The following is a 27417-nucleotide window of genomic DNA, read 5'->3' as shown; positions in this document are numbered from 1 at the left end:
GCTGATTTGCGGCTGATTGAGGGATGGAGTTAGCTCTTCAACTACAGAGGGCATCATCTGCCAATGAAAGCACCTTTTCCCATCAGTTGGTGATGTCCTCTTAGGGATCATTTCTCGTGTTTCTCTAGAGAAATGTTTGTCCCCTTCATGTCCGGGGCTGTCGTGGGATCATCGTAACACTTTTTTAATTAATGTGGGTTTTACTTTTGCAATTGAAGTGCCTATGACATGGTGAACGGCTATTGTCACTTCTTTATGTCTTGACTTGGTAGCTTCAGTAAGGTACAAATGGTATTTTGTTACACATTCATGTTGATACAACATAAATGTAACTACAGGAGAGGAAAGCCCGGTGATGACTTGCATTTAGAAGGATGTCACTTTCAGAAAAAAAATAGGATAAAGTGCTTAGCAGGAGAAACGTTATGATAACTTCTTTGTGAGTTGTACCTTGACAGCTGTTCATGTTATGAGTGCAATCAGTGTTTAATTCTCTGATATTTTTGCTTAATGTTTTGTTTAATCTGTACCTCAAGTTATGTGTAGTTTCTTTTAGGAGTGTTTGTAGATTTGAAGATTTTTATCTTCCTACCTGAACTCTGCAATTTTATATGGATGCATTTGTGTTCTCTCTTTGTGAATGTTCCTCAAGTTGAGAGAGGGGCATTTCCACGTTATTAAAGTTCTGGCAAAGAATTCAGAGCAGAAGGTTGTCTTGTGAGCATTGCTGTTGATGAATGTGAAGAATGGTGTATTTGCATTTGCAGCGTTGAATGAACATGAGAATAGATCAGAGGATCATTAAGCAAAATAGTTTTGATAATACAGGGTTGAAGATAAGGGGATCACCAAGCAAGCAAAAAGATTTTCCTTTATAATTATGGTTCATGTGAGCAGAATTTAAATTTTTGACAGAATTGGGTTTGGAGAACATTAAAGGTTGCTGAAATAATTGAGCTCAACATGAAATGTCCTTTTGGAAATATTTTTGGATAACTGGAGACTTGATAGGAACAAGGATGTTGATTACTTCATCTACAGTTACTGTCTTTGGGTAACTTATAAGATGGTATTGTTGGTTAAGATTGGAAAAGTACAATAAGTACTTTGAAGAGTTGAAAGAAAGAAGATTTTTATTTCTGAATTAAAGAACATCAAACTGGATGGCAATGTAAGTTGTGAGGAGGATACAAATTGGCCTGCAAGAGGACTTGGGCAGGCTAAATGAATGAACTAGAACATGAAAGATGAAATATAATGTGAATAAGTATTAAGTTATTTACTTGGTGGGCAGAGTATTAATTAAATGGCGTGAGGTTGGAAAGTGTGGGTGTCCAGGATGGGGGGAAATCCCAGGATAAGGGTAGACCATTTAAAACTGAGATGACCTGAGGGGGTGATCTTATTGAGGTGTACAAAATCATGAGGGCATAGATAGGATGAATGCACATAGTCTTTTTCCCAAGGAAGGGGAATTGAAAACTAGAAGGTATACATTTAAGATGAGATGGGAAAGATTTAAAAAGGACCTGAGGGGCAACATCTTCACCCAGCATATATGAAATCAGCTGCCAGTGGAAGCACTGAGCCAGGTACAATAATAACATTATAAAAGCATTTGGGTGGGAAAAAAACTGATACAAGGATGGAAAAAAACTGTACAAGGATGGGAAAGGCTTAGGGTAACATGGGCCAAACATGGGTAATTGGGATTAGTTGGGAGGGCATAGACCAGTTGGGCTGAAGAGCCTGTTTCCATGCTTTGACTCTATGACTCTGAGGAGAAATCTCTACCCTCAGAACTAGTGAACCCAATTGGCCATGATCTAATTAAATGGCAGAGCAGACTTGATGGGCTGAATGGTATACTGCTGTTCCTGAGTTCTTGAGGTATATTGTACCCACATGCTTGAGTGTAAATTTGATTTGCTGCCCTCTATACAACACCTTTTTTCATATCTGCAGCATCAGTGTTATCCTCAAGCAATAAATTGAAAAAAAAACTGAGAATTTAGTAATTCATTAGAGGCATGCAGGTAGTGTGAACTGATGACACTTAATCAAATTAAGTTTGGTTTCGTTTATTAGTGTTACAAGTAGTCTTATGTTAGCACTGCAATTAAATTACTGTGAAAATCCCATAGTCGCCACACTCCAGCACCTGTTCGGGTACACAGAGAATTTAGCATGACCAGTGCACCTAACCAGCACATCTCTTAGGTTGTGGGAAGAAATTGGAGCATCCAGAGGAAACCCACGCAGACACGGGAGAATGTGCAGACTTCACACACACAGTGAGTCAAACCAAAAAAGGGAAATTATTAGAAAAGGATAAAAGCAAATTGCTGCACATGCTGGAATCTGAAACCAAAAGAGAAAATGCTGGAAAATCTCAGAAGGTTTGGTCAAAGGTTTGACAAAGAGTCATCTGGCCTCAATGCCAACTCTTTTCTCTCCTTACAGATGCTACTAGACCTGCTGAGATTTTCCAGCATTTTCTTCTTAGGTTATTAGGAAAGGGTCACTTGATAGAAAAGAGGAAAGGAATTGTGGCCCAGGGAAATCTGAATTGATGAGCGCAGATAGATGAACAATTGGTTGCAGCATAGGTAAACGATTAATCTTGCAATCAACTAGTAGCTGACTATATCCTTGGGTCATCGCAAAACACTTTATTTCTAAAGGCAGTTACTATTAGCTATAATCTATTGTCACGTAGGCAAATACTGCAGTTACTTTGCACACAGTCTGAATGTACAACTGGCCAGTTAAGTTATTTCTGGTGTTGTGAAAGAGGAATTTTGCACAGGTGAGCCAAAAAAGTATCCAGTGTTCTCTGGATTACAACCATTTCAGGCAGGAGAGACCCTTTGGATCTCCTAATCCACAGTATTCCTTTGGTGCGTTTCTAAAAACAGTGAATTTGATTTGTTAACAGGGCTAACTAATCGCTCCCTGATACCTATTCAGGTTTCTTTTGCTTGTAATCTATTCTTCTTCATACTGCTCTTTAAATTTACAAAAAAAACTCATCTGCAATTCCTATTTTCTTTTAATATCTTGAAATGTGATTGTTTGTATTTAAATTGTGTGTGAGGAAAACGCTTACCTAAATCCAGTTTGTTCAAGCCTTTCATGATTTCTAATGTAATGTGATGAGCTGGTAATTCTTTGTCTAACCCAACATTGCTATCTCAGAATGGAACTTTAATGTGTGCAAATTTCTTGACCTAGACAGTAGTTAGAACATGAAACTTAGGCCATGTGGAGTGATTGAGACAACTGACAAATGACTTTAAGGGTAAACTAGATGATTTCATAAATGGAAAAATGGAAGAAAAGGCTGTGCTGACTGTTATGGTGGGCAAAGGATCATATGAAACATTTTCCTGGTTAATACATTACCAGCTCAAACAGGAAAGAGGCATTGCTGGATCTGGGAACTGAGGTGGATTAATTGCATGACGTGTCAGCAGGGACGCATTTAGAAAACAATGATGCTAGTACCATAAGGTTTAGCTTAACTTGGAAAATAAGGAGCAACCCAAATTTTAAAAAAAAATTACTCGGTAAAGGTCCAGTGTCAGCGGATTGAGAACGGATCTGTCCTAGTTAAATCAGAATTAAGAATGACAGGCAAAACTGTAATTGAACAATGGTTGCCTTTAACAAGGACATGATTTGACCACAGATGTGGTACGTTCCCATGTGGAGGAGGTGGGTGAAGGAAGGAAAAAAGAGCAACAAAAGTCAGAACTCCCATGGCAAAGAATAAGATGAAGCAGAAAAATGTGCAATGTTAGTTTGCTAATTCAACCGAGAACCAGGCTGAATATAAAAAATTCAGAGGGGAAATGAGAGACCAAGCAATTGCAGCCAGTGTGAAAGGAAATCCAAAAATCTTCCATAGGCATTGAAGTTCAGGATAGGTGAGGCTGATTTGGGACTGAAAAGGAGACTAGGGCATGGCTGAGGTATTAGATGAGGACCTTGCAGCTGCCTTTATCAAGGAAGAAGATGCTGCCCAAGTCGTCATCAAAGAGCAGCTGGTTGAGACACCAGATGGGCTAAAACTTAATAGAGTAAGTATTATTAAGACTAATAAATTATCAGGACTGTCAGATTCATCTGATGATGCTGACGAAACTAAAGATGGAAATGGTGGAAGCTCTGGGCATAATCTTTCAATCCTGCTTAGAAAAGGGGGCGATGAATCAATACTTCTCAAAGTTGAACACCAATTACAAGAAGCACTGAAGGTGGCAAGGGCACAGAACGTACTCTAGGGGAGTGAAGGTGGGGAGGGCATTGTCCATCACAAAGACTGGGCTCAGTCACTATGATGGAGCTGGCCAAGCCCTAAAGGACATAGTTGCTAGATTGGCTTCCTCACTACCTGCCACAGATAACAAAAGACCTACTTGTCCTCACCAGTCGATGTGTCACAGATGCATCTGTCTATCGCAGTATTGCCTTTCCTGTGGTGATGAAGTTCTGCCTTCATGTAGGGGATACACACCATGTTATGAGGCACTACACCATGCTAAATGGTATTTAACAACTCAAAACTGGGCATCTATGAGATGCTGTGGGCCTTGGTGTTTGACTTCTCAGTCCTAATGATACCTCCTCTATTAAGGCGCCCATCTGGTATCTTAACCAGCTGCTCTTTCTTGATGACTTTGGCAGCACCTTCTTCCTTAATAAAGGCAGGTGCAAGGTCTTCCTCTAATGCCACAACCTGTAACCTCATGAGCCTGCAAATCCCAAATTCTACCATTTAGCATTAAAGACTTGTGTTCCAGAAATTGCCGTGCCCCTAGTTAAGCTATCCCATTATAGCTATAATATTGGCATCGATTTGGCAATGTGGAAAATTGCTTACAAGCATTTCTCATTGTAAGATTAAAACCAAATAGATTTTGAACAGAAGAAACAGAACAAATCCAACTCAGCCAATTACTGTCTCATGAGCCCACTCTCAATCATCTGCAAAGTGATGGAAAGGGTCATGAACAGCGCTATCAAGTGACGCTTTATTCAATAATAATTTGCTCACGGATGCTCAGTTTGGGTTTTGCCAGGATCACTCAGCTCCTGATCTCATTACAGCCTTAGTTCATTCGTGGACAAAAGAGCTGAGTGCCAGAGGTAATTGGGCTTGACATCAAGGCAGCATTTCACCAAGTGTGGCATCAAGGAGCCGGAGCAAAACCAGAGTTAATGGGAGTTGGCAGGGGGAGGAATCCTCTGCTGATTGGACACAAAGGAAGATGGTTTGATTTGACATATTATTGTTACATGTATTAACATACAATGAAAAGTATTGTTTCTTGCACAGACAAAGTATGCCATTCATAGAGAATGAAACAAGAGAGTGCAGAATGTAGTGTTCCAGTCAAAGCTAGAGTGTAGAAAAAGATCAACTTAATGCAAGGTAGATCCATTCAAAAATCTGATGGCAGCAGGGAAGAAGCTGTTCTTACGTCAATTGGTCCATAACCTCAGACTTTGCATCTTCTTTCCGATGGAAGAAGGTGGAAGAGAGAATACCCAATGTGTGTGGAGTCCTTAATTATGCTGGCTGCTTTCCTGAGGCAGTGAGAAGTATAGACAGAATCAACGGATGGGAGGCTGGTTTGCGTGGTGGATTGGGTTACGTTCATGACATTTCAACATTCATGACAGGGAGGCCATGTCTTAGTGGTATTATTGCTAGATTATTAATCCAGAAACTCAACTAATGATCTGGGGCCCCAGGTTCAAATCCCACCATGGCGGATGGGTGAAATTTGAATTCAGCAAAAAATATCTGGAATTAAGAAGCTACGGATGACCATGAAACTATGGTCGATTGTCAGAAAAACCCATCTGGTTCACTAATGTTCCTTTAGGCAAGGAAATCAGCCATCTTACCCAGTCTGGCCTACATGTGACTCCAGAGCCACAGCAATGTGGTTGACTTTCAATTTCCCTCTGAACTAGGAAGGGACAATGAATGCTTGCCAGCCAGTAACACCATGTCCCAGGAATTAATTTTTAAAAAGTCATAGTTTCTGGCAGTCTTGGGCAGAGCAGGAGCCATACATACCAAGCTGTGATACCACCAGAAAGAATGCTTTCATTGGTGCATCTGTAAAAGTTGATGAGAATCGTAGTGGACATGCCAAATTTCCTTAGTCTTCTGAGAAAGTAGAGGTGTTGGTGGGCTTTTTTAACTATGGTGGTTGGAGGTCAGTCATCACAGTTCCAGGACATTACTACAGGAGTCCCTCGGGATAGTGTCCTCAATCCAGATATCTTCAACGGCTTCATCAATGATTTTCCTTCCATCATATCAGATGTGGGAATGTCGCTGATGTTCAACACCATTCACGACTTATCAATCTCTGAAACAGTCTGTGTCCAAATGCAGCAAGACCTGGATAATATCCAAGCTTGGGCTGACAAGTGGCAAGTAACATTCACATCACATTTGCCAGGTGATGACCATGTCCAACAAGAGACGATCTAACCATTGCCTCTTGACATTCAATGGCATTACCATTACTGAAGCCCCCACTATCAACATCCTGGAGGTTACCATTGATCAGAAACTAAGCCAGACTAGCCCTTTGAATACTGTGGTTACCAGAGCAGGTCAAAGGCTAGGAATCCTATGGCTAGTAACTCGCCTCCTGACTCCCCAAAGCCTGTCCACCATCTACAAGACATAAATGAAGAGTGTAATGGAATACTGTCCACTTGCCTGGATGAACACAGCTCCAACAACACTCAAGAAGCTTGATACCATCCAGACACAGCAGCCCACTTGATTGCTACCCCTTCCACAAACTTTCAATAATTAAGAACTCCTTGCACTGTGGACGTACTTTTGTCCATCACCTTTTGGAGAAAAAGATACAGAAGTCTGAGGACATGTACCAACCGACTCAAGAACAGCTGCATCACATATTTAAATGGACGTACCTTGCATTAAGTTGTTCTTTCTCTACGCTGTAGCTATAACTGTAACACCACTTTCTGCACTCTTGTTTCCTTCTCTATGAACAGTATGCTTTGTCCGTATAGCTTGCAAGAAACAATACTTTTCACTATATGCTGATACATGTGAAAATAATAAAATCAAATCAGTGTTGTGATTTATCCAATGATGTTTATGTCCCTTCTAAGAATAAATAAAACTATTCCATTGCTGTTCTTGACCTCATATTCTTCGCCATTGCTTCAACTCCTTTTAACCTCTGACTGTACGTTGTCCTGCATCATCATCCTTTGCAGCCTCTGCTGAAATGCAGTGGATCCTATGCCCCCTCCAATTTCTCATCACTGTATTTACATCAGATTTTTGAATGGACCTACCTTGCATTAAGTTGATCTTTCTCTATGACTGTAACACTACATTTTGCATCCTCTCCTTTCATTTTCTACATACGGCATGCTTTGTGTAGCGCACAAGAAACAATATTTTTCACTGTATTCTAATACGTGTGGCAATAATAAATCAAAGCAGTCCCTCCACCACTGAACAGCAGCCATGTGTACTATCTACAACATGTACTACAGGAACTCAACCAAACTTCTTAAGGCAGCACCTTCCAAACCCACGCCCACTACTATCTCGAAGGATGAGTAGCAGATACATGGGATTACCACCACTCTGAGGTTCCCCTCCAAGTCACTTACCATCCTGACTTGGAAATCTATCACTATTTCTTCACCGTCACTGGGTCAAAATCCTGGAACGCCCTCCCTAAAAGCATTGGGCGTACTCGCACCTCAGAGAATGCAGCAACTCAAGAAGGCAGCTCCTCATGTGCCTACTTGCCCTTCAGGAGGTTGAGCAATAAATGCCCATCATGGTCTAGCTACCAATGTCTACATCCCATAAAATGAACTGCAGGGGGGCAGAGATCAAATTGAGCTGGGGAATCAACCCTGGCTCAATAGTGTGTAAAAAAAAAAAGTATGTTGGTGCAGTACCAGGCACATCATAAAATGAGCTTCAACCTGATGAAGCTACAACACAGGAGTATTTGCATGCCAGACAGCAAAAGCAATGTGCGATAGGCCAAGCTAAGCAATCTCACAACCAACAGATCAAAAAAACTCAGTCATGAATGATGATGGACAATTAAACAATAACTGAAGCAGGAGACTCCACAGAGATCCTTGTCCTCAACAATGGGAAGCCCAGCACATTAGTGCAAAAGATAAGGCTAAAGCATTTGTAACCCTCCCAACCCTGAAGTGCCAAGTTGATGTTACCATCTTGAGGTACACAGCATTACAGATGCCAGTCTTCAGCCAATTTAATAGCAGGGAATGGTTGAAAGTACTGGATACTGCAAAGATTTTGGGTCTTCCGGCAGTAGCAGGAGACATGTGCTACATAACTAGCTGGGCCCCGCGCCAAGCTGTTGGGTCCACAACTTTTCACTTCATTTATCGATCTAGAAAAAGGAACTGAGGGCGCTGTCCCTCCAAAGTTTAGAGATGATACGAAGATGGGTGGAGGGACAGGTAATATTGAGGAAGCGGGAAGGCTGGAGAAGGATAGAAATCATAGAACCCTACATTGCAGAAAGAGGTCCTTCGGGCCATCGAATCTGCACCGAACACAATCCCACCCAGGCCCTACCCCTGTATCATACCCAATAATCCCTCTAACTTATGCATCCCTGGATAGTAAGGGGCAATTTCTTAGCATAGCCAATCAACCTAACCCGCACGTCTTTGGCCTGTGGGAGGAAACCAAAGTGCCCGGAGGAAACCCACGCAGACACGAGGAGAATGTGCAAACTCCATACAGACAGTGACCCGAGCCAGGAATCGGACTTGGACAGGCTGGGAGAGTGGGCAGAGAAGTGGCAGATGGAACACAATGTGGGGAAATGCGACATTTTGCACTTTGGTAGGAAAAATAGAGGCATAAACTAGTTTCTAAATGGATAGAGAATTCAGAAATTGGAAGCACAAGGGACTTGTGAATCCTAGTTCAGGGTCCTATGGTTAACTCGTAAATTGAGTTGGTAGTTGGGAAGGCAAATGCAATGTTAGCATTCATTTCAAGAGGACTAGAATACAAAAGCAGGGGTGTACTGCTGAGGCTTTATAAGACTCTGGTCAGACCACATTTGGAGTATTGTGAACAATTCTAGGCCCTATATCTAAGGAAGGATGTGTTGGCCCTAGAAAGGGTCCAAAGGAGGTTCACAAAAAGCTTGATGTATGAGGAGTATTTCAGGACTCTGAGCCTGTGCTTGATGGAGTATAGAAGGATGAGTCTTTGAAACTTGCAAAATACTGAAGGGTCTGGATAGAGTGGACATGGGAAAAATGTTTCCATTGGTCAGTGAGACTAGGAATCCAAAGGCACAGCCTCAGAATAAAAGGACGATGCATTAGAACTGAGATGCGGTGGGGGGGGATTTCTTCAGCCAGAGAGCTGTGAATCTATGGAATTCAGTACTACAGAAGGCTGTGGAGGCCAGGTCATTGAGTATATTTAAGACAGGTTCTTAATTGGTAAGGAGATCAAAAGCAAGAGACCAGGCTTGAGAAACATCAATCATGATTGAGGTGGGGCAGACTCGTAGAAACATAGAAAATAGGTGCAGCAGTAGGTCATTTGGCCCTTCAAGCCTGCACCAGCATTCAACATGATCATGGCTGATCATTTGCTTTGAATATCCCAGTCCTGCTTTCTCTCCATACCCCTTGATCCTTTCCGCCACAAGGACCATGTCCAGCTCCCTCTTGAACATATTAGCAATCTGGTCCCAACATCCTTCTGTGGTAGAGAATTCCACAGGTTCATAACTCTGAAGAAGTTTTTCTTCATCTCAGTCCTGAATGGCTTGCCTCTCATTCTTAGACTATGACCAATAGTTCTGCACTTCCCCCACATCGGGAACACTTTTCCAATATCTAGTCTATCCAATCTCATCAGGATTTTATGTTTCTAGGAAATCCCCCCTCATTCTTCTAAATTCAGTGAGTAAAGCCCAGTCGATCCAGTCTGTCATCTGTATGTTCACCCTGCCATTCCAGAAATCAGTTTGGTGAACCTTCACTGGATTCCTGATGGTGAGAATGTCTTTCGTCAGACTAGGAGACCAAAATTGCCCGCAGTACTCAAGGTGTGGCTTCACCAAGGCCCTGTATAATTGCTTCCAAAAACTAGTGCCAAATAAACCTGTTGGAGTTTAAGCTGGTGTTGTGAGACTTCTTACTGTGCTTATCCCAGTCCAACGCTGGCATCTCCACATCATAACTGCAGCAACGCATCCTTATTCCTATACTCAAATTCTCTTGCTATGAAAGCCAGCATGCTATTAGCTTTCCTCACTACCTATTGTATCGTATGTCAAACTTCAGTGACTGTTCCACCATGACACCAGATCATGTTGCACCTTTTTCTGAACTGCCACCATTCAACCAATCTTCCTTCCTGTTTTTCAGATATTTATTCAGATAATCTTCCTTCCTCACGTTTATCCACTTAACATTGTATTTGCCCACTCAGTCAACCTGTCCAAGTCACCCTGGAGCATCTTAAGATCCTCCTCACAGCACACACTGCTGCCCAGTTTAGTGTCGTTTGCAAATTCAGAAATATTGCATTTGATGTCTTGATGGGCCAAGTGGCCTAATTCTGCTCCTATATCTTATGGTCTGTTCTAGTACAGCAACAGCAGAGACATCCCCCAAAAATGTAGAGAATGACCCAGGTATGTCTTACCCTCAAAATGTAGAACAAATCCAACCTACCAATTACTTCCCCATTGATCTACTCTCAATCAGCAAAGTGATGGAAGGTGCCATTGATGGTCATATAAGTGACATAGCAATAACCTCAGGTTGGGCTCCACAAGGACACCCCAGCTTCTGAGCTCATTAACAAAAAGAACTGATGAAATGAGAGTGGCCTTGACGTCAAGGAAGAATCTGACTGAGTATGGCATCCATGAGCACCACCAAAACTTAAGTCAATGGGAATAAAGAGAAAATCTCCACCCATTGGAGTCATACCCTGCAGAAGATGGTTGTGGCTGTTGGAGGTCAATCATCTTAATCCCTGAACATCTCTGCAGGAGTTCCTTGGTAATATCCCAGGCCCAGCAATCTTCAGCTGTTTCATCAATGGCTTACTCTCCATCATATGATCAGAAGTAAGGATGTTCATTGACTTTACATGTTCAATACCATTTATGACTCCTCAGAAATGGAATCATTGTGTTCATGTTCAGCAAGACTGGGACATGATTCAGACTTGGGCTGATCTGTGGTGCCACTGTCACTTGTGGCTTCAGTGGCAGGCGATGACTATCCCCAGCAAGAGAGAATCTAACCATCACTTCTGTTGACATTCGGTGGTATAGCTATTGGTGATCAATATTCTGGTGTTACCATTAATGAGAAACTGAACTGGACCAGCCATGTAAATACCCGCTACAAGAGCAGGTCGGAGGCTGGAAATTATGCATCGAGTATCACACCTTCTGATTCCCCAGAGCTTGTCCACAAGTTACTTCAGGACTGCAATGAAATACTCTCCACTTACTGGATGAGTGCAGCTCCAGCAACATTCAAGAAGCTCAACACCATCCAGGGGAAAGCAGCCAATTGAATTGTGTCTAATTCAGTCCCTCCACTACTGTATTCCATCTACATGTTGCACTGCAACAACTCAGCAAAGTTACTTCGACAGCGCCTCCTAGACACAGGGTTTTACCAATTAGAAGGACAAGGGCAGCAAAACATGAGAACACCACTATCTGCAATCCTTCTCTATGCTGCACACCATCCTGACTTGGAAATAATACATCGTTCCTTCACTGTTGCTGGGTCAAAGTCCTGGAGCTTCCTGACAGCACTGTGGGTGAATCTACACCACATGTACTTCAGTGGTTCACAAACCACTCACCACCTTTAAGGGCAATGGGGGGGGGGGGGGGGGCAGGCAACACGATCATGCTCAACACCGGTGCCCCATAAGGCTGTGTTCTCAGCCCCCTACTGTACCCCTTATACACCTATGACTGGCCAAATTCCCTTCCAACTCAAGTTTCAAGTTTGCCGACAACACCATCATAGTGGGTTGGGTCTCAAACAATGACGAGACATAGTACAGGAACAAGAGAAAGAATTTGGTGAACTGATGTGGCAACAGTAATCTTTCCCTCAATGTTAACAGCACGAAAGAGATTTACATCATCTTCAGGAAGCATACAGGAGAACATGCCTCTGTCTACATCAAGGGGGACAAAGTACAAAGGGTAGAGAGTTTCAAGTTTTTAGGTGTCCAAATCACCAACGACCTGTCCTGGTTTCACCATGCCGACACTACAGTTAAGAAAGCCCACCAATGCCTCTACAGCCTCAGAAGACTAAGGAAATTTGGCAAGTCGGCTATGACTCTCTCCAACTTTTACAGATGCACCATAAAAAGCATTATTTTTGGTTGTATTGCAGCTTGGTATGGCTCCTGCTGTGCTCAAGACCACAAGGAACTACAAAAAAATCATGCAATCCATCATGCAAATCTGCCTCTCATCCATTGACTCTGTGTATGCTTCTAGCTGTCTCGGCAAAGCAGCCAGCATAATTAAGGACCCCATGGAGCCTGGACATTCTTCCACCTTCTTCTGGAAAAAGTCTGAGGTCATGTGCCATCTGACATGAGAACAGCTTCTTCCCTGCTGCCATCAGACTTTTGAATGGACCTACCCTGCATTGAGTTGATCTTTCTCTACACCCGAGCTATAACTGTAACACTACATTCTGTACTTTCTCGTTTCCTTCTCTGTGAACGGTATGCTTTTTCTCTATAGTGCCCAAGAAACAATACTTTGCACTGTATGCTAATACATGTGACAATAATAAATCAAATCAAATCAAAGTATTGTGGTTTATCCAATGATGTTTATGTCCCTTGAAAGAATAAATAAAATAAAACTATTCCAATGCTGTTCTCGATCTCATGTCCTTCATCATTGCTTCAGCTTCTCCTAATCTCTGTCTGTATCTTGTCCTGCATCAGCTTCCTTTGCTGCCTCTGCTGAAAGTGAATCCTGTGCATCCTCGAATTTCTCATCATTGTATTTACATCCTTTGATATCTCTGTTTATAATTATCTGTGTAACAGTGACTATTTGCTTACTTCTGTTATCCAACCACCCATTTACGTTTTGTGAATTCCTCCCTGCTCTCTTTTACTCAGAGGCTATACCTTCAGTCCTCCAGGCCTAATTTTCTCTTCCTGAATCCTACTTCCATTTCCCTTTAAGAACATAAGAACATAAGAAATAGGAGCAGGAGTAGGCCATCTGGCCCTTCGAGCCTGCCCCGCCATTCAATAAGATCATGGCTGATCTGTCGTGGCTCAGTTCCACTTTCCCGCCCTCTCCCCATAACCCTTAATCCCCTCTCTTATCAAAAACCCATCAACCCGCTTCTTAAAAATATTTAGCAAGGCAGCCTCCACCACTTCAACGGGCAGAGAATTCCAGAGATTCACCACCCTTTGAGTGAAGAAGTTCCTCCTCAACTCCGTTCTGAACTGCCCCCCCTTTATCTTGAGGCTGTGCCCCCTAGTCCTACTGTCTTTTTTGAGCGGGAAGAGTCTTTCCACCTCTATCCTATCCATCCCATTCATCATCTTATACGTCTCAATGAGATCTCCCCTCATTCTTCTAAACTCTAACGAGTACAAGCCTAGTTTATTCAGCCTCTCCTCATAGCTCAACCCCCTCAACTCCGGTATCAGCCTAGTAAACCTCCTCTGCACTCCCTCCAAGGCCAAAATATCCTTGCGCAGGTGCGGCGCCCAAAACTGCACACAGTACTCCAGCTGCGGCCTCACCAATGCCCTATACAGCTGCAGCAAGACCTCCCTACTTTTATATTCAATCCCCCTCGCTATGAAGGCCAGCATCCCATTCGCCTTCCTGACCACCTGCTGCACCTGCAGGCTGGGTTTTTGCGACTCATGCACAAGGACCCCGAGGTCCCTCTGCACCGTCGCCTGCTGCAGTTTTTCGCCACGTAAGTAATAGTCCTTCCTACCATTCTTCCTACCAAAGTGGACCACCTCACACTTGCCAACATTAAATTCCATTTGCCATTTCCTGGCCCATTCGCCCAGCCTATCTAGATCCTTCTGCAGACTCTCCACACCCTCCGCACAATTTGCCTTTCCCCCAATCTTGGTGTCATCAGCAAATTTCGACACCCTACACTCGGTTCCCTCCTCCAGATCATCTATATAAATGGTAAATAGCTGAGGCCCCAGCACCGACCCCTGGGGCACCCCACTAGTCACCAACCGCCAATCCGAATAGCACCCATTGACCCCCACTCTCTGCCTCCTATTTGACAACCAATCCTCTATCCACGCTAACACCCTACCCCCAACTCCATGTCCTCTGACCTTCTGCAGTAACCTCTTGTGAGGTACCTTATCAAACGCCTTCTGAAAATCCAGAAAGACCACATCCACCGGCTCTCCTCTATCCACCGCCCTAGACACATCCTCATAGAACTCCAGTAAATTGGTCAGACACGACTTCCCTTTAATGAAACCGTGTTGCGTCTGCCCTATCAAGCAATTCCCTTCAAGATGCCTCGCAATTTCCTCCTTAATGACGGATTCTAACATTTTACCTACCACAGACGTTAAACTAACCGGCCTGTAATTCCCCGCCTTTTGCCTGGCACCCTTCTTAAACAACGGCGTAACATTAGCCGTTTTCCAATCCTCCGGCACTTCCCCGGAATCCAGCGACGTCTGGAAAATAACCACCAAGGCATCCACTATCACCTCCGCCATTTCTTTCAGAACCCTCGGATGCATTCCATCCGGTCCTGGGGACTTGTCCACAATCAGCCCCTCCAGTCTGTCGCGCACCACCTCTCTAGTAACAGTAATGTCATTAAGACCCTCCAGTCCTACCACCTTTCCATCGCTAACACCCGGCAAATTATTCACGTCCTCCTCCGTGAAGACAGAAACAAAAAAGTTATTTAAGACCTTAGCCATATCCCCATCCCCTACCACTAGGTCCCCTTTCTCATCCGCTAAGGGACCAACGTTCACCCTAGCCAGCCTCTTCCTTTTTATATATTTATAAAAACTCTTGCTATCCTTTTTTATATTAAGTGCTAGCCCAGCTTCATAGCTTCTTCTACCCTCCTTTATCAACTTTTTTGTCAATCTTTGTTGACATTTAAACCTTTCCCAATCCTCTTCTCGCCCACTGCTCTTAGCTACTCTAAATTCCTCCGCTTTTAATTTAACACTTTCCTTCACCTCCTTCGTTATCCACGGCTTATTACCTCTCTTCCTACTGTCCTTTTTAACCATCGGAATAAATTTCCGCTGAGCACCAAGAAAGATCTCCTTAAAGATCCTCCACTGCTCCTCAGCAGACCTACCTTCCAACGCGCTCCCCCAGTCCACATTCGCCAATTCTTCTCTCATCCTACCATACTCCCCTCTATTCAAACAAAGGACACGTGTCCGGGAACCCACTTTCTCCTCCTCCATCTGCAACAGAAACTCCACCATACAATGATCACTCTCTCCAAGAGGATCCTTCACCTCAAGGTCCCTAATTCTACCCGCCTCATTACATAGCACCAGATCCAAGATAGCTCGCTCCCTCGTCGGCTCCAACACACACTGTTCCAGGAAACTATCCCGGCAGCATTCCAAGAACTCCTCCTCGAGCCCACCTCGTCCAACATGGGTCGACCAATCAATATGCAGATTGAAATCCCCCATAACTACTGCCGTCCCATTCCTGCACGCCGCACTTATTTGCGCGTTAACAGCCCGCCCCACCTCCAGATCATTATTCGGGGGCCTATAGACGACACCCACCAGCGTCTTCCTCCCTTTGCTGTTCCTAATCTCCACCCACAACGATTCCACTTTCTGCTCTTTGGCTCCGATATCATCCCTTGCTACCACCTTGATGCTGTCCTTAATCAGCAGAGCTACGCCACCCCCTCTTTCCTCCTGCCTATCCTTCCTAAACACTTGATAGCCCTGTACATTCATCTCCCAGTCCCTGTCACCTTGCAGCCACGTCTCTGTAATGGCCACCAGATCGTATCCATTTGTGTCGATCTGCGCCACCAGCTCATCCACTTTATTCCGAATGCTTCGTGCATTCAGATAAAGCGCTTTCATCCCAGCCTTCTTCTGGACCCGATTTGCCGTAACGCCACCACTTGGGACATCCTCAGCCTCTTCCCTTACCTGTACCCTATCCTTAACTGTAGACCTCCTAACATCACCTACCCTCGCACCCTCCCCCCCCCTAATTAGTTTAAAGCCCTGTCTACAGTTCTCTTTACTCGATTCGCCAGCACTCTGGTCCCAGCACGATTCAGACCAACCCCATCCCGTCCGAACAAGTCCCACCTACCCCAATACTGGTGCCAATGCCCCATAAATTCAAACCCATTCCTCCCACACCAATCTCTGAGCCACCCATTCACTTCCTTTATCCTGTCAACCCTACGCCCGTCTGCACTCGGTTCAGGCAGTAGCCCAGAGAAGACCACCTTGTCGGTTCTACTTTTTAATTCCATTCCCAGCTTCTCATACTCCCTCCCCAGATCCTCAGTCCGCACTTTGCCTACGTCGCTGGCACCCACATGTACCACCACAACTGGGTTCTCACCCTCCCACTCCAGATTCCTCTGCAGCCCAGCTGCGACATCCTGTACCCGAGCACCAGGCAGACAACACACCCTTCTGTGCACTTTGTCATTGTGACAAAGGACAGTGTCAATACCCTTCACCCCACTATCTCCAATCACTACTACGTTCCTTTTCCCCTTCTCTTTGCCTATGTCCTGCTGCATCACTGTACCGTGTGCAGTTTGCTCACCAACCTCACCTGCCTCGTCCTCTTCCAGACTGGAAGCAAGAACCTCAAACCTGTTATGCAGATTAAGAGGCTGAGGCCTCCGCTCCTCACCCCCCTTCCTCCTCCCAGCAGCCCCCTTTTGTTCCTGACCCTTAGATTTAGACAGTCTAGGGGGGGTGGATGTCACTTGCACCCCATTGACAATGACACCCTCTCTCCCCCTGATGAGCCTCAGTGTCTGTAGCTCAGAGGCCAGCTCATCCACCTTGAGCTGGAGCTCCTCCAGCAACCTGCACTTACTGCAGACATGGTCACTGGGAAGGACCCTGGGGTCCACCAGTTCCCACATCATACAGGAACCGCACATCACATGCCCCTCCATTATTCAATATAATTTGTTGTGGGAAAAAAATATTTTCCTTGTTTTTTGCTGTAGTAGTTTTGAAAAAAAAAATTTTTTTTTTTTTCCTTGTTCTTTCCACCTGGCCTTTTTACCTTCCAGCCCTTTTTGATATTAAGCCCTAATAGCTCACTCTGCTTCCCTCTCACTCCACTGACCTCCCCTTAAGTTTACTTTGGCCAAGCTGTTCTCACTTAGTATCACTTCCTTTGGTTCCGAATTCATTTTTGCCTGGTAACACTCCTAATGAAGCTCCAATAGACATTTATCTGTGTTAAAGGTGCTGATATTGTTGTTCAGATACAATAGCACAAATGCCAAGTGCTTTTTAAAACTAGAGATTTAATGTATTTTTGTTTCAAATCAGAGAACTTTGAGATGGCAGAACAAGGATCAACTGACACCGCCAAGGCTGATAGTTCTACACAACCACCTGACTCTGCTGGAAGTGCTGGTGTTGGCGATGCTAAAACAACCTCTGGTAATGGTGATGTTAAAACAACCTCACCAGTTTCAGTCTCGGTAAATATCTGCCTATTTTTCTATAATTCATCAATAGCAGGGCAGCACAGTGGCATCGTAGTTAACGCTGCTGCCTTACCAGGGACCTGGGCTTGATTCCTGGTTTGGGCTTCTGTTTGTGTGGAGTCTGCATGTTCTTCCCGTGTCCATTTCCTCCAGGTGCCCTAGTTCCCTCCCACAGTCCGACAGACGTGCTGGTTAGGTACATTGGCTATGCTAAATTCTCCCTCACTTTACCCCAACAGGCACCTGTGTGGGGCGACTAGGGGATTTTCATAGTAACTTTAACTTCATTGCAGTGTTAATGTAAGCCTACTTCTGACACTAATAAATAAACTATAAAAAAAGGATTTACCTGATCTGTATGTGATTATAACTTGTGTTTCTACAATAGATTTATAAGAACAGAAACATCATAATCCTGTGTTTAACTGGCATAGTTCTTGTGCAATAGATAGAGAATCTTAGCATAAGAAAATATTTTTACAATTTATTTCTGTCTGCTGTTTATTTTTATCTAAATAGTTCTTGAATGATTTGGAAGAAGTATTGCGTCAGTACTATTATTGAACATGAGTTCAGAAGTTATAATATCATGCATATTTATAGCAAAAGTTCCACAGTGTATGTTATTTAACGACTGAGAATTCAGCATTCTCAAGTCCAGTGTCTGATTTATGTTCATGATAATTGTTTGTGCTTATGTGATATATACCAGTACTTGTCTGTCAAGTAAAATCAGCACATTTAATTTCCAGGTGTGCTTTTTGCCATGCGTAGAAAATTGTGATTTCGAAAGGTTATTGAATAAATGGATAATTTGAAGGAGTGTGGTACAGCTCATACACAAAAAATTAGTACTGGATGAGGGGAATTTTCTTCCGTTAAATATTGGGGAGATCAAAGTCATTGTCTTTGGTCTTAGCTTCAAATTCTATTTCTACTGCTTGCTCTCTGTCAGCAAGGCTCCATGATGAGCTTCTGATATGTAATGCTATCAATATGACTGCCTGTTTCCACTTTGCAACATCGCCTCATTTGGCTCTTGCCTCAGCTCATTTGCTGTTGGAACCTTCATTCTTACCTTTTTGTATTACCTTTTAGATTGACTATTCCAATGCACTCCTATATCGTCTTCCACATTTTACCCTCCCTAAAGAGGTAATCCAAACTCTGTTGCTCATATCCTTATTCACAGCAGGCCATGTTCACCTATCAAACCTGAGCTCACTGACTTGTATTGGCTCCTAGCCGAGAAATGCCTTGACTTTAAAATTCACAGTCTTATTTTAATTACGACCTTGCATTGTCCTATCTCTTGTAGGCTCTGAAATCTCCAATTCTCACCTCTCTCTCCCATTCTTTTTTTAGGGTCCTCCAGTAAACCCTCTTTGATCAAGCTTTTGGCCACCTGCACTAATATTACTAATATGTGACTTCATATCTCGTTATGTTTTATGATATTTCTGTTAAGTGCCATAAAATGGTTACAACATAGATCAGGGCCAACTGGCCCATTATGTCTGTGCCAGCTCTCTGTAAAAACTACTCAGCTGGCCCTGCCTTTTTCCTGCATCCCTGCAACTTTTTCTGTTCAGATGATTATTCAGTTCCCTTTTGAAAACCACAGTTGAATATCCCTCCTCCGCAGTCTGGAACAGTACATTGTAGATCTGATAGCAGATTTAAAGGAGAGAGAGCCGTTTACAATATTGGCTGACGTGGAGGCCAGGAGTGGAAGTTGGCTGAGAGGTTTAGTGGGAATAGGAACAGGATAGGGTCTAATGCACAAGATGAGCTGAGAGGGGACATGGCTGAGAACAATACTAGAGCAGGGTGGAGCTTCAAAAGGATTTTGTCGAGTTGAGCCAGATGGGACAGAAGCAGTAGAGGCATCTAATTGCCTCGATTTTGGTGATAAAGAAGTCTAGGATTTCCTCACACTTGTTTGAGGTAAGAGTATAGGTGACAGAGGTGAAGGGTTTAACAGGACAGTTTGCAGAAGAGACAAAAAGAGACAATCCTGGAATAATGAGCTATTTAGCAGGCAATTGCTGGATTTAATGGTATTTTAAGTGGTCCCTCTATGTTTTGCAGTGGATAGCTAAACCTGTGTCTACCATACCTGTGGGACTGTTCTTCCCTAAGTCAAAGGGATGTAGTTGTGATGGTTGTATCAGGGGGATGGTCAAGGTGAGAAAGAGAGTCTTAACCCAGGACTTTGCATTTTATGTGACTATTCACACACTTGGCAGTAAAATCACTGACTGAGCCATAGGTACCAAGCTAATGCCATCCCTTGCTCCTTCCTCACTCCTTTGTTTCTTTTTGAAACTCTTGCATTGCTCAACTGGAGAGACATGATGATGAGCTGCTGGCAGGCCTTTAGAATATGGAAAGACCCTCTATGTAATTCCAAAACACTGTAGCCCAATCTATGCGTAAGAGACCTCCAGTTTTTTTTTTAGAGGTACAATCATCTGCCCTGCAGTCCTATGACCTACCAATTGTAACAGCTTCCTCTTATTTGGTTAAAGAGGAAAACAATAAACTGTAAATGCGATGCTCCACCATAACTGTTAAACCAGCAATTCCAACAGAATTAAAGTTTATTCATTATTGTCAGAAGTAGTCTTACATTAACATTGCAATTAAGTTATGTGAAAATCCCCTAGTCACCACATTCCAGCACCTATTGGGGTACACTCCAAGAATTTAGCATGGCCAATGCACCTTAACCAGTCTTTTGGACTGGGGGAGGAAACTCCAACACCCGGAGGAAACCCACACAGATGCGGGATGAACATGCAGACTCCACACAGACAATGACTCGAGGCCGGAATCGAACCCGGGTCCCTGGCATTGTGAGGCAGCAGTGCATATCCTTGTTATTGCATTGGATGGGATGCGTTTTGCAGCCTGTGTGAACTTAAGCCTGAAATAATCAGAGAAAGAAATTGTAGTATATTACTGTGCTTTGCAGTCTTAGTAGTGTAACCCTTTGATCAAAATAGAAATAAAATGGAAAAAAAAATTGCCAGTGATTTTAGAGGGACTTAAACAAATGGAGAATAAATGACAAAGAAACAGGAAAGGAAACCAACTAATTAAAGAAGATATAAAAATAGTTGAATCTGGAGGAAAACAGCAAAACAGAATGGCCTGGACTTTCCGGGAATGTCTGTATATGTCGGATGTTAAAGAGACATTATGTTGTGTCTTTCCCCTTCAAGGAAATTTGCAGCAGTTACACTTAAAATAAAATTGGCATGTGCAAATTTCCTCAATCATCTGCTGTTCCGGAGTTATATGTGTCAACTCTCAGTTAGCTTATTAACATAACCCCAGTTATCATTCAAAAGAACAGCATCTGTGCCAGTTCTGAATAACATTAATTTGCGCCCAACTTGTAAGGTAGCAGGATCTAAAAGTTTATTTTTTAACCTGAAAATTTCTCCTTTCTAAGACCAGGTGTAGCTTCCATACTTGGGGTTGATTGCATGTGCTGATTTCTCCTGATTTTATGTTGATTTTTACATTTTTGCAGTTGGCAGGATTGGTGCAAATATTTATCAATTTTCAGCACAAGTCTGATCCCAGCTATTCCACTGCAGAAATAAATTTTATCTTAAAGAAAATTGTACACTTTTATAAAGTTGAGTACAAACAAAGCAAGTGCTGTATTTGCTTCAGTGATTGTGAAAAGTGATGCACTTTGACTTATATATAAAGCTACAAAATAATTTGACAAAGCCGTATTTAACACAGGGTTCAGATTATATTCTAAATGATTAGAATCAAACGGTTTATCAGTGTCACTTGAATTCTAAATGGTATGCTCTTAAAATGCTGTTCTATAAAATATGTTAGTGTGGCATAAATTCAAGTTGTGCAGATCCTTTTTTCAAATTTAAAAAGAAACTGGAGTGAAAGAAAGCATGTATGTCAGGCACCTGCAGTTTAGCCACAGAATTTAAACCAGTATGCCATTAGACTACATGGACTATCACCTCTGTTTTGTTTAGACAAAATTAGATATCATTAAGTTTATTTTAAGAAAACTGCAGACTTTAGATGCAATAACTCATGGAAATGCAAATTGCAGGAAGTATATTACAATGTCATTTGGTAGTACAGAACATGAGGAATGCTGAAAAAAGACAGTTGGTGAAGCTTTTTGCCTTGCATTCAGGACAATTTTCAAGAATACCAAATGTAAAAGGAAAAACAGTTTTACTCCATGAGAAGAGAAGGCCAATTGTTAATAGTGTCAATGACTGACTGTGCTAAGCATTGTTTAAAAGCAAACCAAGCAGGTTGACTCTAGTCAAGGCATTGCCCAGAGGATGAACTAGAGAATGGCTGTCACCTGCTTTGTTTAGTTGAAACAAACACTGTGTGATAGTTCTGCTATTTGTTGTCCGTTTTTCTTTCCTGTTGTACTTTACATTTTTTTGCTTGAAGTTGATCTGCTCACTTCCCTATCTTGGCCAGCTTATTTTAAAATATCTAAGCTGCTTTCTTCAATTCCACGTCTCTTCTCTTTAATACAAAATGGTCAGCCAAGCAAACAATGATAAAGTTTGAGTTCAGGTCATTGATATAAATGAGAAACAGTATTGATCCGTGGAGCTTCCCACTCATAACTACACCACCTAGATATAGAATATTTATTCTAAAAACATGCCTTTTTTAAATAATATTCTCTTTTTATTTCCTGCCACATAACGATAAAAGCAATTCATGATGAGCAACAAGACCGAATCTATCATGTGGCTGCTTCGATTATTTACACTGGTGTCAACATTCTTTTTTCTGTTTCCCATCTTGGGGTAAGTAGATTTACAATGATTGTACACATACATACCTAACATTACAGGCAAAATATTGAGAATTTTGAGATGCTGGAAGTCCTTAAGTTGGCGTATAGCATCTATTGCATTATTTATTAGAAAAGGTTGTGCTTACTGGCCAAAAGAACTAGATCTAGATGGTGTTTTTATTTAAGAACAAGTTGCACCCTACAGAATGTAATCAATGATATATATTTGAAGATTAAGATTAGCAATCAGTGTACTGATAGAACCAGAGATGTTTTGTTTTAAAGGCGTTCGTGAGGATCCAAATGGAATTTTATGACGGCACAGGTTAATAGAGAATGCTTAGATTTCTTTTAGCATTCTGTAACAAAGCATAAGAACTCAGCTGGTCCTGCAATAAAGGCCAACATACTATTAACATCCCTAATTGCTGACTGCACCTTCAGTTGCTTATTGATGAGGACACCCAGGTCCTTTTGTATATTTATATTTACCATTAAAGAAATACTCTGCACATCTAATCCTCCACTCTCACCAAATGCATGGCCTCTTTTTTTTACATTATATTCAACCAGTCATGATCTTGCCTATTCACTAAGTCTCTCCAAATTCTCTGGAAGCCATGTTGAATCTTCCTCACAATATGCATTCCCATCTAGTTTTGTGTCACCTGCAAACTTGGAAATGTTCCATTTGGTCCCCACATCCACATCACTGATGTATATTGTGAACAGCTACAGATCCATACTGTATGCTACCAATCACAGCCTAACAGAGTGGGAGTGACCCATTTATTCCTACCCTCTGTTTCCAGCCTGTTAACTATCACTTAATCCATGACAGTATATTACTTCATATTAAATGTACTTTAATTTTGCTAACTGAACTCCTGTGGGGGATCTTTCCTTTTAAAGATGCAGTATACTTAGGTCCACCAACTTTCCTTTATTAATTCTCAGCAGCACACTCAAAAAAAAAAGCAGGTTCATTAAATGTGATTCCCATTCATGAATCTACGTTGACTATGCCGAATCAGATCATTATGATCAAGTGTCTGTTTTATCACATCCTTAGAATTTTCCCAACCATTGATGTAGGGCTAAGAGGTTTATTGTTCTCTCTTCTTTTTCCCTTCTTAATTTGTAGAGTGACATTTGCTATCTTCCAGTCCGGTCCCTTTCAATCTGCAGGAACCCTTCCAGAAAAGGTAGAACTTTGGAAGGTGATTCTCAATACATCCACTATCTCCATAGCTATCTTTTTCAGCATTTTGGGATGTAGACTGTCAGTTCCAGGGACTTCTCAGTCTTCAGTCCCATTATTTTTTCCAATGCAACTTGCATGCTAATACCAATTTCCTTCAATTTCTCATGCTTTAATTCTATGAGATTTCTTGAATCTTCCCTAGTCAACACTCAATAAATAATCATTTAGCTACTCTGCCATTTTTCTGTTCTCCAGTATATATTCTCCTGACTCTGCCTGTAATGGACCAACATTTGTCTTCGCCAAACATTTACACCCTAGCTATGAGTGTAACACTGCATTCTGCACTCTCTCGTTTCCTACTCTATGAACGATATGTTTTGTCTGTATAGTGTGCTAGAAACAATACTTTTCACTCTATGCTAACACGTGACAATAATAAATCAAGTCAAATGTTTCCATACTTATAGAAGCTTTTACAGTTTGTTTTTTACTAATTTATATTAATATTCTATTCTCCCTTACAGTTTTTGGTTTACCTTTACTGGATTCTAAAAATGCCCTGAATCCTCAGGTTTACTACTATTTCTGGCAACTTTATAGGCCTTTTCTTCTAATCTTATATAACCTCTAACTTTATTAGCCACAATTTGATTGCATTTTCTTTTGAGGTTTTGTGCTTTAAAGGAATGTGCAGTTGCTGTCAACAATGCAATAATTCTGTAAAGATTTTCCATTTCATATGTACCATTATACTGTTTAATCTATTTTCCCTCTGTCAGTTTTCCCCTCATTCAAATTTAAAACCCTGGCTTCAGATTAAGTCGCCTTTGCTGCCACAGAAACATCTGTCTGATATCCTGACCTATAGAATCCCCTAACATTTATGTTCTCCCACCCTTGTTCCTCCTCCTGTCCAGTTGAGTCAGCTCTGGCTCTGGCTCCACTCCCCTGAGGAATCATTACCAAGCAGGATGGACTCATGGGGCTCCTGCACTACCTGCCTGATCTCTTGGCTGCCTGGTAGTCACCCATTCCCTCACTACCTGCATGCTTCTAACCTGTGGTGTGACCACTTCCCTAAATGTGCTATTCACGTGGTCTTCTGCCTCGCGGATGCACAACAGTGATACTAGCCACCACTCAAGTTCTGTAACCTGGAGCCCAAGCTTCTACAGCCGGTTTCATATCCTCCAGATGTGTTCATCTAGGATACAAGATGCGCCCATGACTTCCCACATTTCATTTGGCTGAGCTGACCTGCCATATTATGTCTTTTAAGAGCTATTTATTACAATTGGAATAAGTAGAAAAACTTACCAGTTACTCGCTAATTCCTGTAGTAAAGTAAGAACCGGCTACTGGTGAGAGAAATAAGATAGAAAAAGAAAGAGCATCTCATTTTCCTCCCTCTCTCCAGTGAAGAAGGCCAGTTTTTATGCTCTCTGATTCAAGCTTCTGAAAACCTAATTAACCTGCAGCTAGTTTTAAAGTTGGAATATAACTCAGCTTCTTCCAACCCAAAGAGCAACTTTTAGTTAATTGCTAAGTTAAAGAAAGGACTAGACTCCCAGGACCCTTTGAATATCAACATTTCCCAATGTCTCATCTGAAAATATATTCTGCTTTTTGCATTTTTTGTACCCAAGTGGATAACTTCACATTTCTCTATAATATATCCCATCTCTCATGTTCATCCCACTTACTTAACCTATTTATATCCTTTTTTTACCCTCTGCTCCCTCCTTGCAGCTTACTATCCCACCCAACTTTGCACAATCAGCAATCTTGAATATGTTACACTTAGCTGTCTGATCTAAGCTGTTAATATAGAATCAATGATCTCCAACCTTTCTAAGCCCAAGATCACTTTTAGCATCAAAATGCAGCATGCGATATATTCTTTAAAAACTCTTTCCTAAAAGCCCCCAAAACACACTTGTGCATAACCCTCACCTATTCTTACTGTGATATTTGTGCTTTCACACTATATCTGAGAGTGCTGTGAAGTGTGGATCGTGGTTTGAGATAGCCAGTCTCATGCAGTCCGTCAGGTGGGCATCTGTGAAATGATTGCGATGCTGGAAAAAGGTCACCTCAGTGGTATATGGAACCAAAGTAGGGTTTCACCTTGAGTACGCACAATATCAGAATAGGGTACTTCTCTCTGTTTACAAGTCCCCAAAAGTCTTTGTCCCTTGATCTAGCTGTCAGCTCTGTCATTTTGCATGGTGATAATTTCCATGTAAAGCCCACTGCTTTGCTCCAGCACTTGCCGAAATTTAGCTGTCGGTTCTCCAGTGTACCTTGGGAAAAATGGATTTGAGATAAACATAATGATTTACTCCATCTTGTCTAACACCTGAAATCATCTGAATTCATTTTCCAATTTGTTTAAAATTTTATTCCATCCAAAAAAGCAATTCAAATAGAGTCTAATTTATAGTCCCCAAGTGAGGAACATATAAGATGACTCATTGCACCCAATCTTGGGATTGATCTGACATGTCATCTTTGCCAAAAGACCAAGATGACTTTGAAAAATTGCATCAGATAAAGTCTCAGTTTAACCTCGTTGGCTATTCTGTCCCTTTGCTCTACCCTAGCCTGGGCAAACCACCATCACAGATGTCAACACACCTCCTCCAAGTGCAATGGGTTAGCCTCATCACCTGCTTTATCATTGACTCTCCCCTCAAGTGGTCACAGAATTTGTTTGGGTGGAGCCTTTTCTGTTTGACCTGATGTTGGATTTTCTCCAGATTTGTGAAGTGCTCAGTAATTCTGTTCTTTAACTGGGAGGACCACAGACCCAGTTTCAACTTGAATACGTTCACTGCACAGATCGTATGTCCGCCCCCTGCAGTTCAGTAACTCCAAATAAGTTCCTAGTTTTAGTGCTACGTGTTTTTGAACAAAATTTCTAGAAGTAGAAAATAACACCACCAATTCAGATGCTTGATACCTCATGTAAAAGAAGATGCTGAGACTATATCCCTGATATTATACAGTGGAATGTTATTGTACCAATTCTTTGTACATTTGTCTAGGAAATGTTGTAATTCCTCTACTATTTTTGCAGAGGGTGATTAATTTTCTTGCAGTTAAATCCATAGCATTATAAATGAAATAATGAGATCCATTTCTGCAGGTATTTTCTGGAATTTTAAGTGTATGGAGATGCTATTCCCACTTTCAGGACATCTGTCTTTATTTTCATAATGTATAATGGAAACTACGTTAACTTGTCACACAAGTACGTTTCTCTGCTATCTGACACTACAGCACTTTTAAAAATATTAATTCAAGGGATGTGAGTGTCGCAGCTGAAGCCAGCATTTGTTGCCCATCACAAATTGCCTTTGAGGTGTTGCTGAGTTACTACCATGATCCGCTTCATTCCATCTGCTGCCAATTCTCCCATAGTGTTGTTAAGAACAGAGTTCCAGGATTTTGATTCAGCAACATGAGGGACATAGATAGTTCCAAGTGGAATAGAGTTTGGCTTGGAGAACTTGCAAGTGGTGATATTCCCCTGCAAGATGGTGGAGGTTGCAGGTTTGAAAAACACTGTCAAAGGACCCTT

At 42.1% G+C, this 27417-nt stretch overlaps 1 protein-coding gene across 2 annotated transcripts in view; it reads left to right on the top strand.

The window, feature by feature from the left end:
- Positions 1–27417, top strand: part of LOC145342282 (transmembrane protein 33-like) — a 132192-nt gene that overhangs the window by 300 nt on the left and 104475 nt on the right. The window contains exons 2-4 of one of the 2 annotated variants that reach the window (XM_080187714.1): positions 17651–17805; positions 19903–19998; positions 22543–22637. In XM_080187714.1, the coding sequence (XP_080043840.1) occupies positions 17662–17805; positions 19903–19998; positions 22543–22637 (335 nt within the window). In that variant the 5' untranslated portion in view covers positions 17651–17661. The remainder of the gene's footprint in view (positions 1–17650; positions 17806–19902; positions 19999–22542; positions 22638–27417) is intronic. The other variant, XM_080187715.1, reaches the window with a different exon arrangement.

The sequence above is a fragment of the Carcharhinus amblyrhynchos genome, chromosome 4 (assembly GCF_965287045.1).
Source record: "Carcharhinus amblyrhynchos chromosome 4, sCarAmb.v2.hapA, whole genome shotgun sequence".
NCBI lineage: Eukaryota > Metazoa > Chordata > Chondrichthyes > Carcharhiniformes > Carcharhinidae > Carcharhinus > Carcharhinus amblyrhynchos.
The sequence above is the reverse complement of the archived record's forward strand: the minus strand, read 5'-3'. Positions and strand labels throughout refer to the sequence as shown.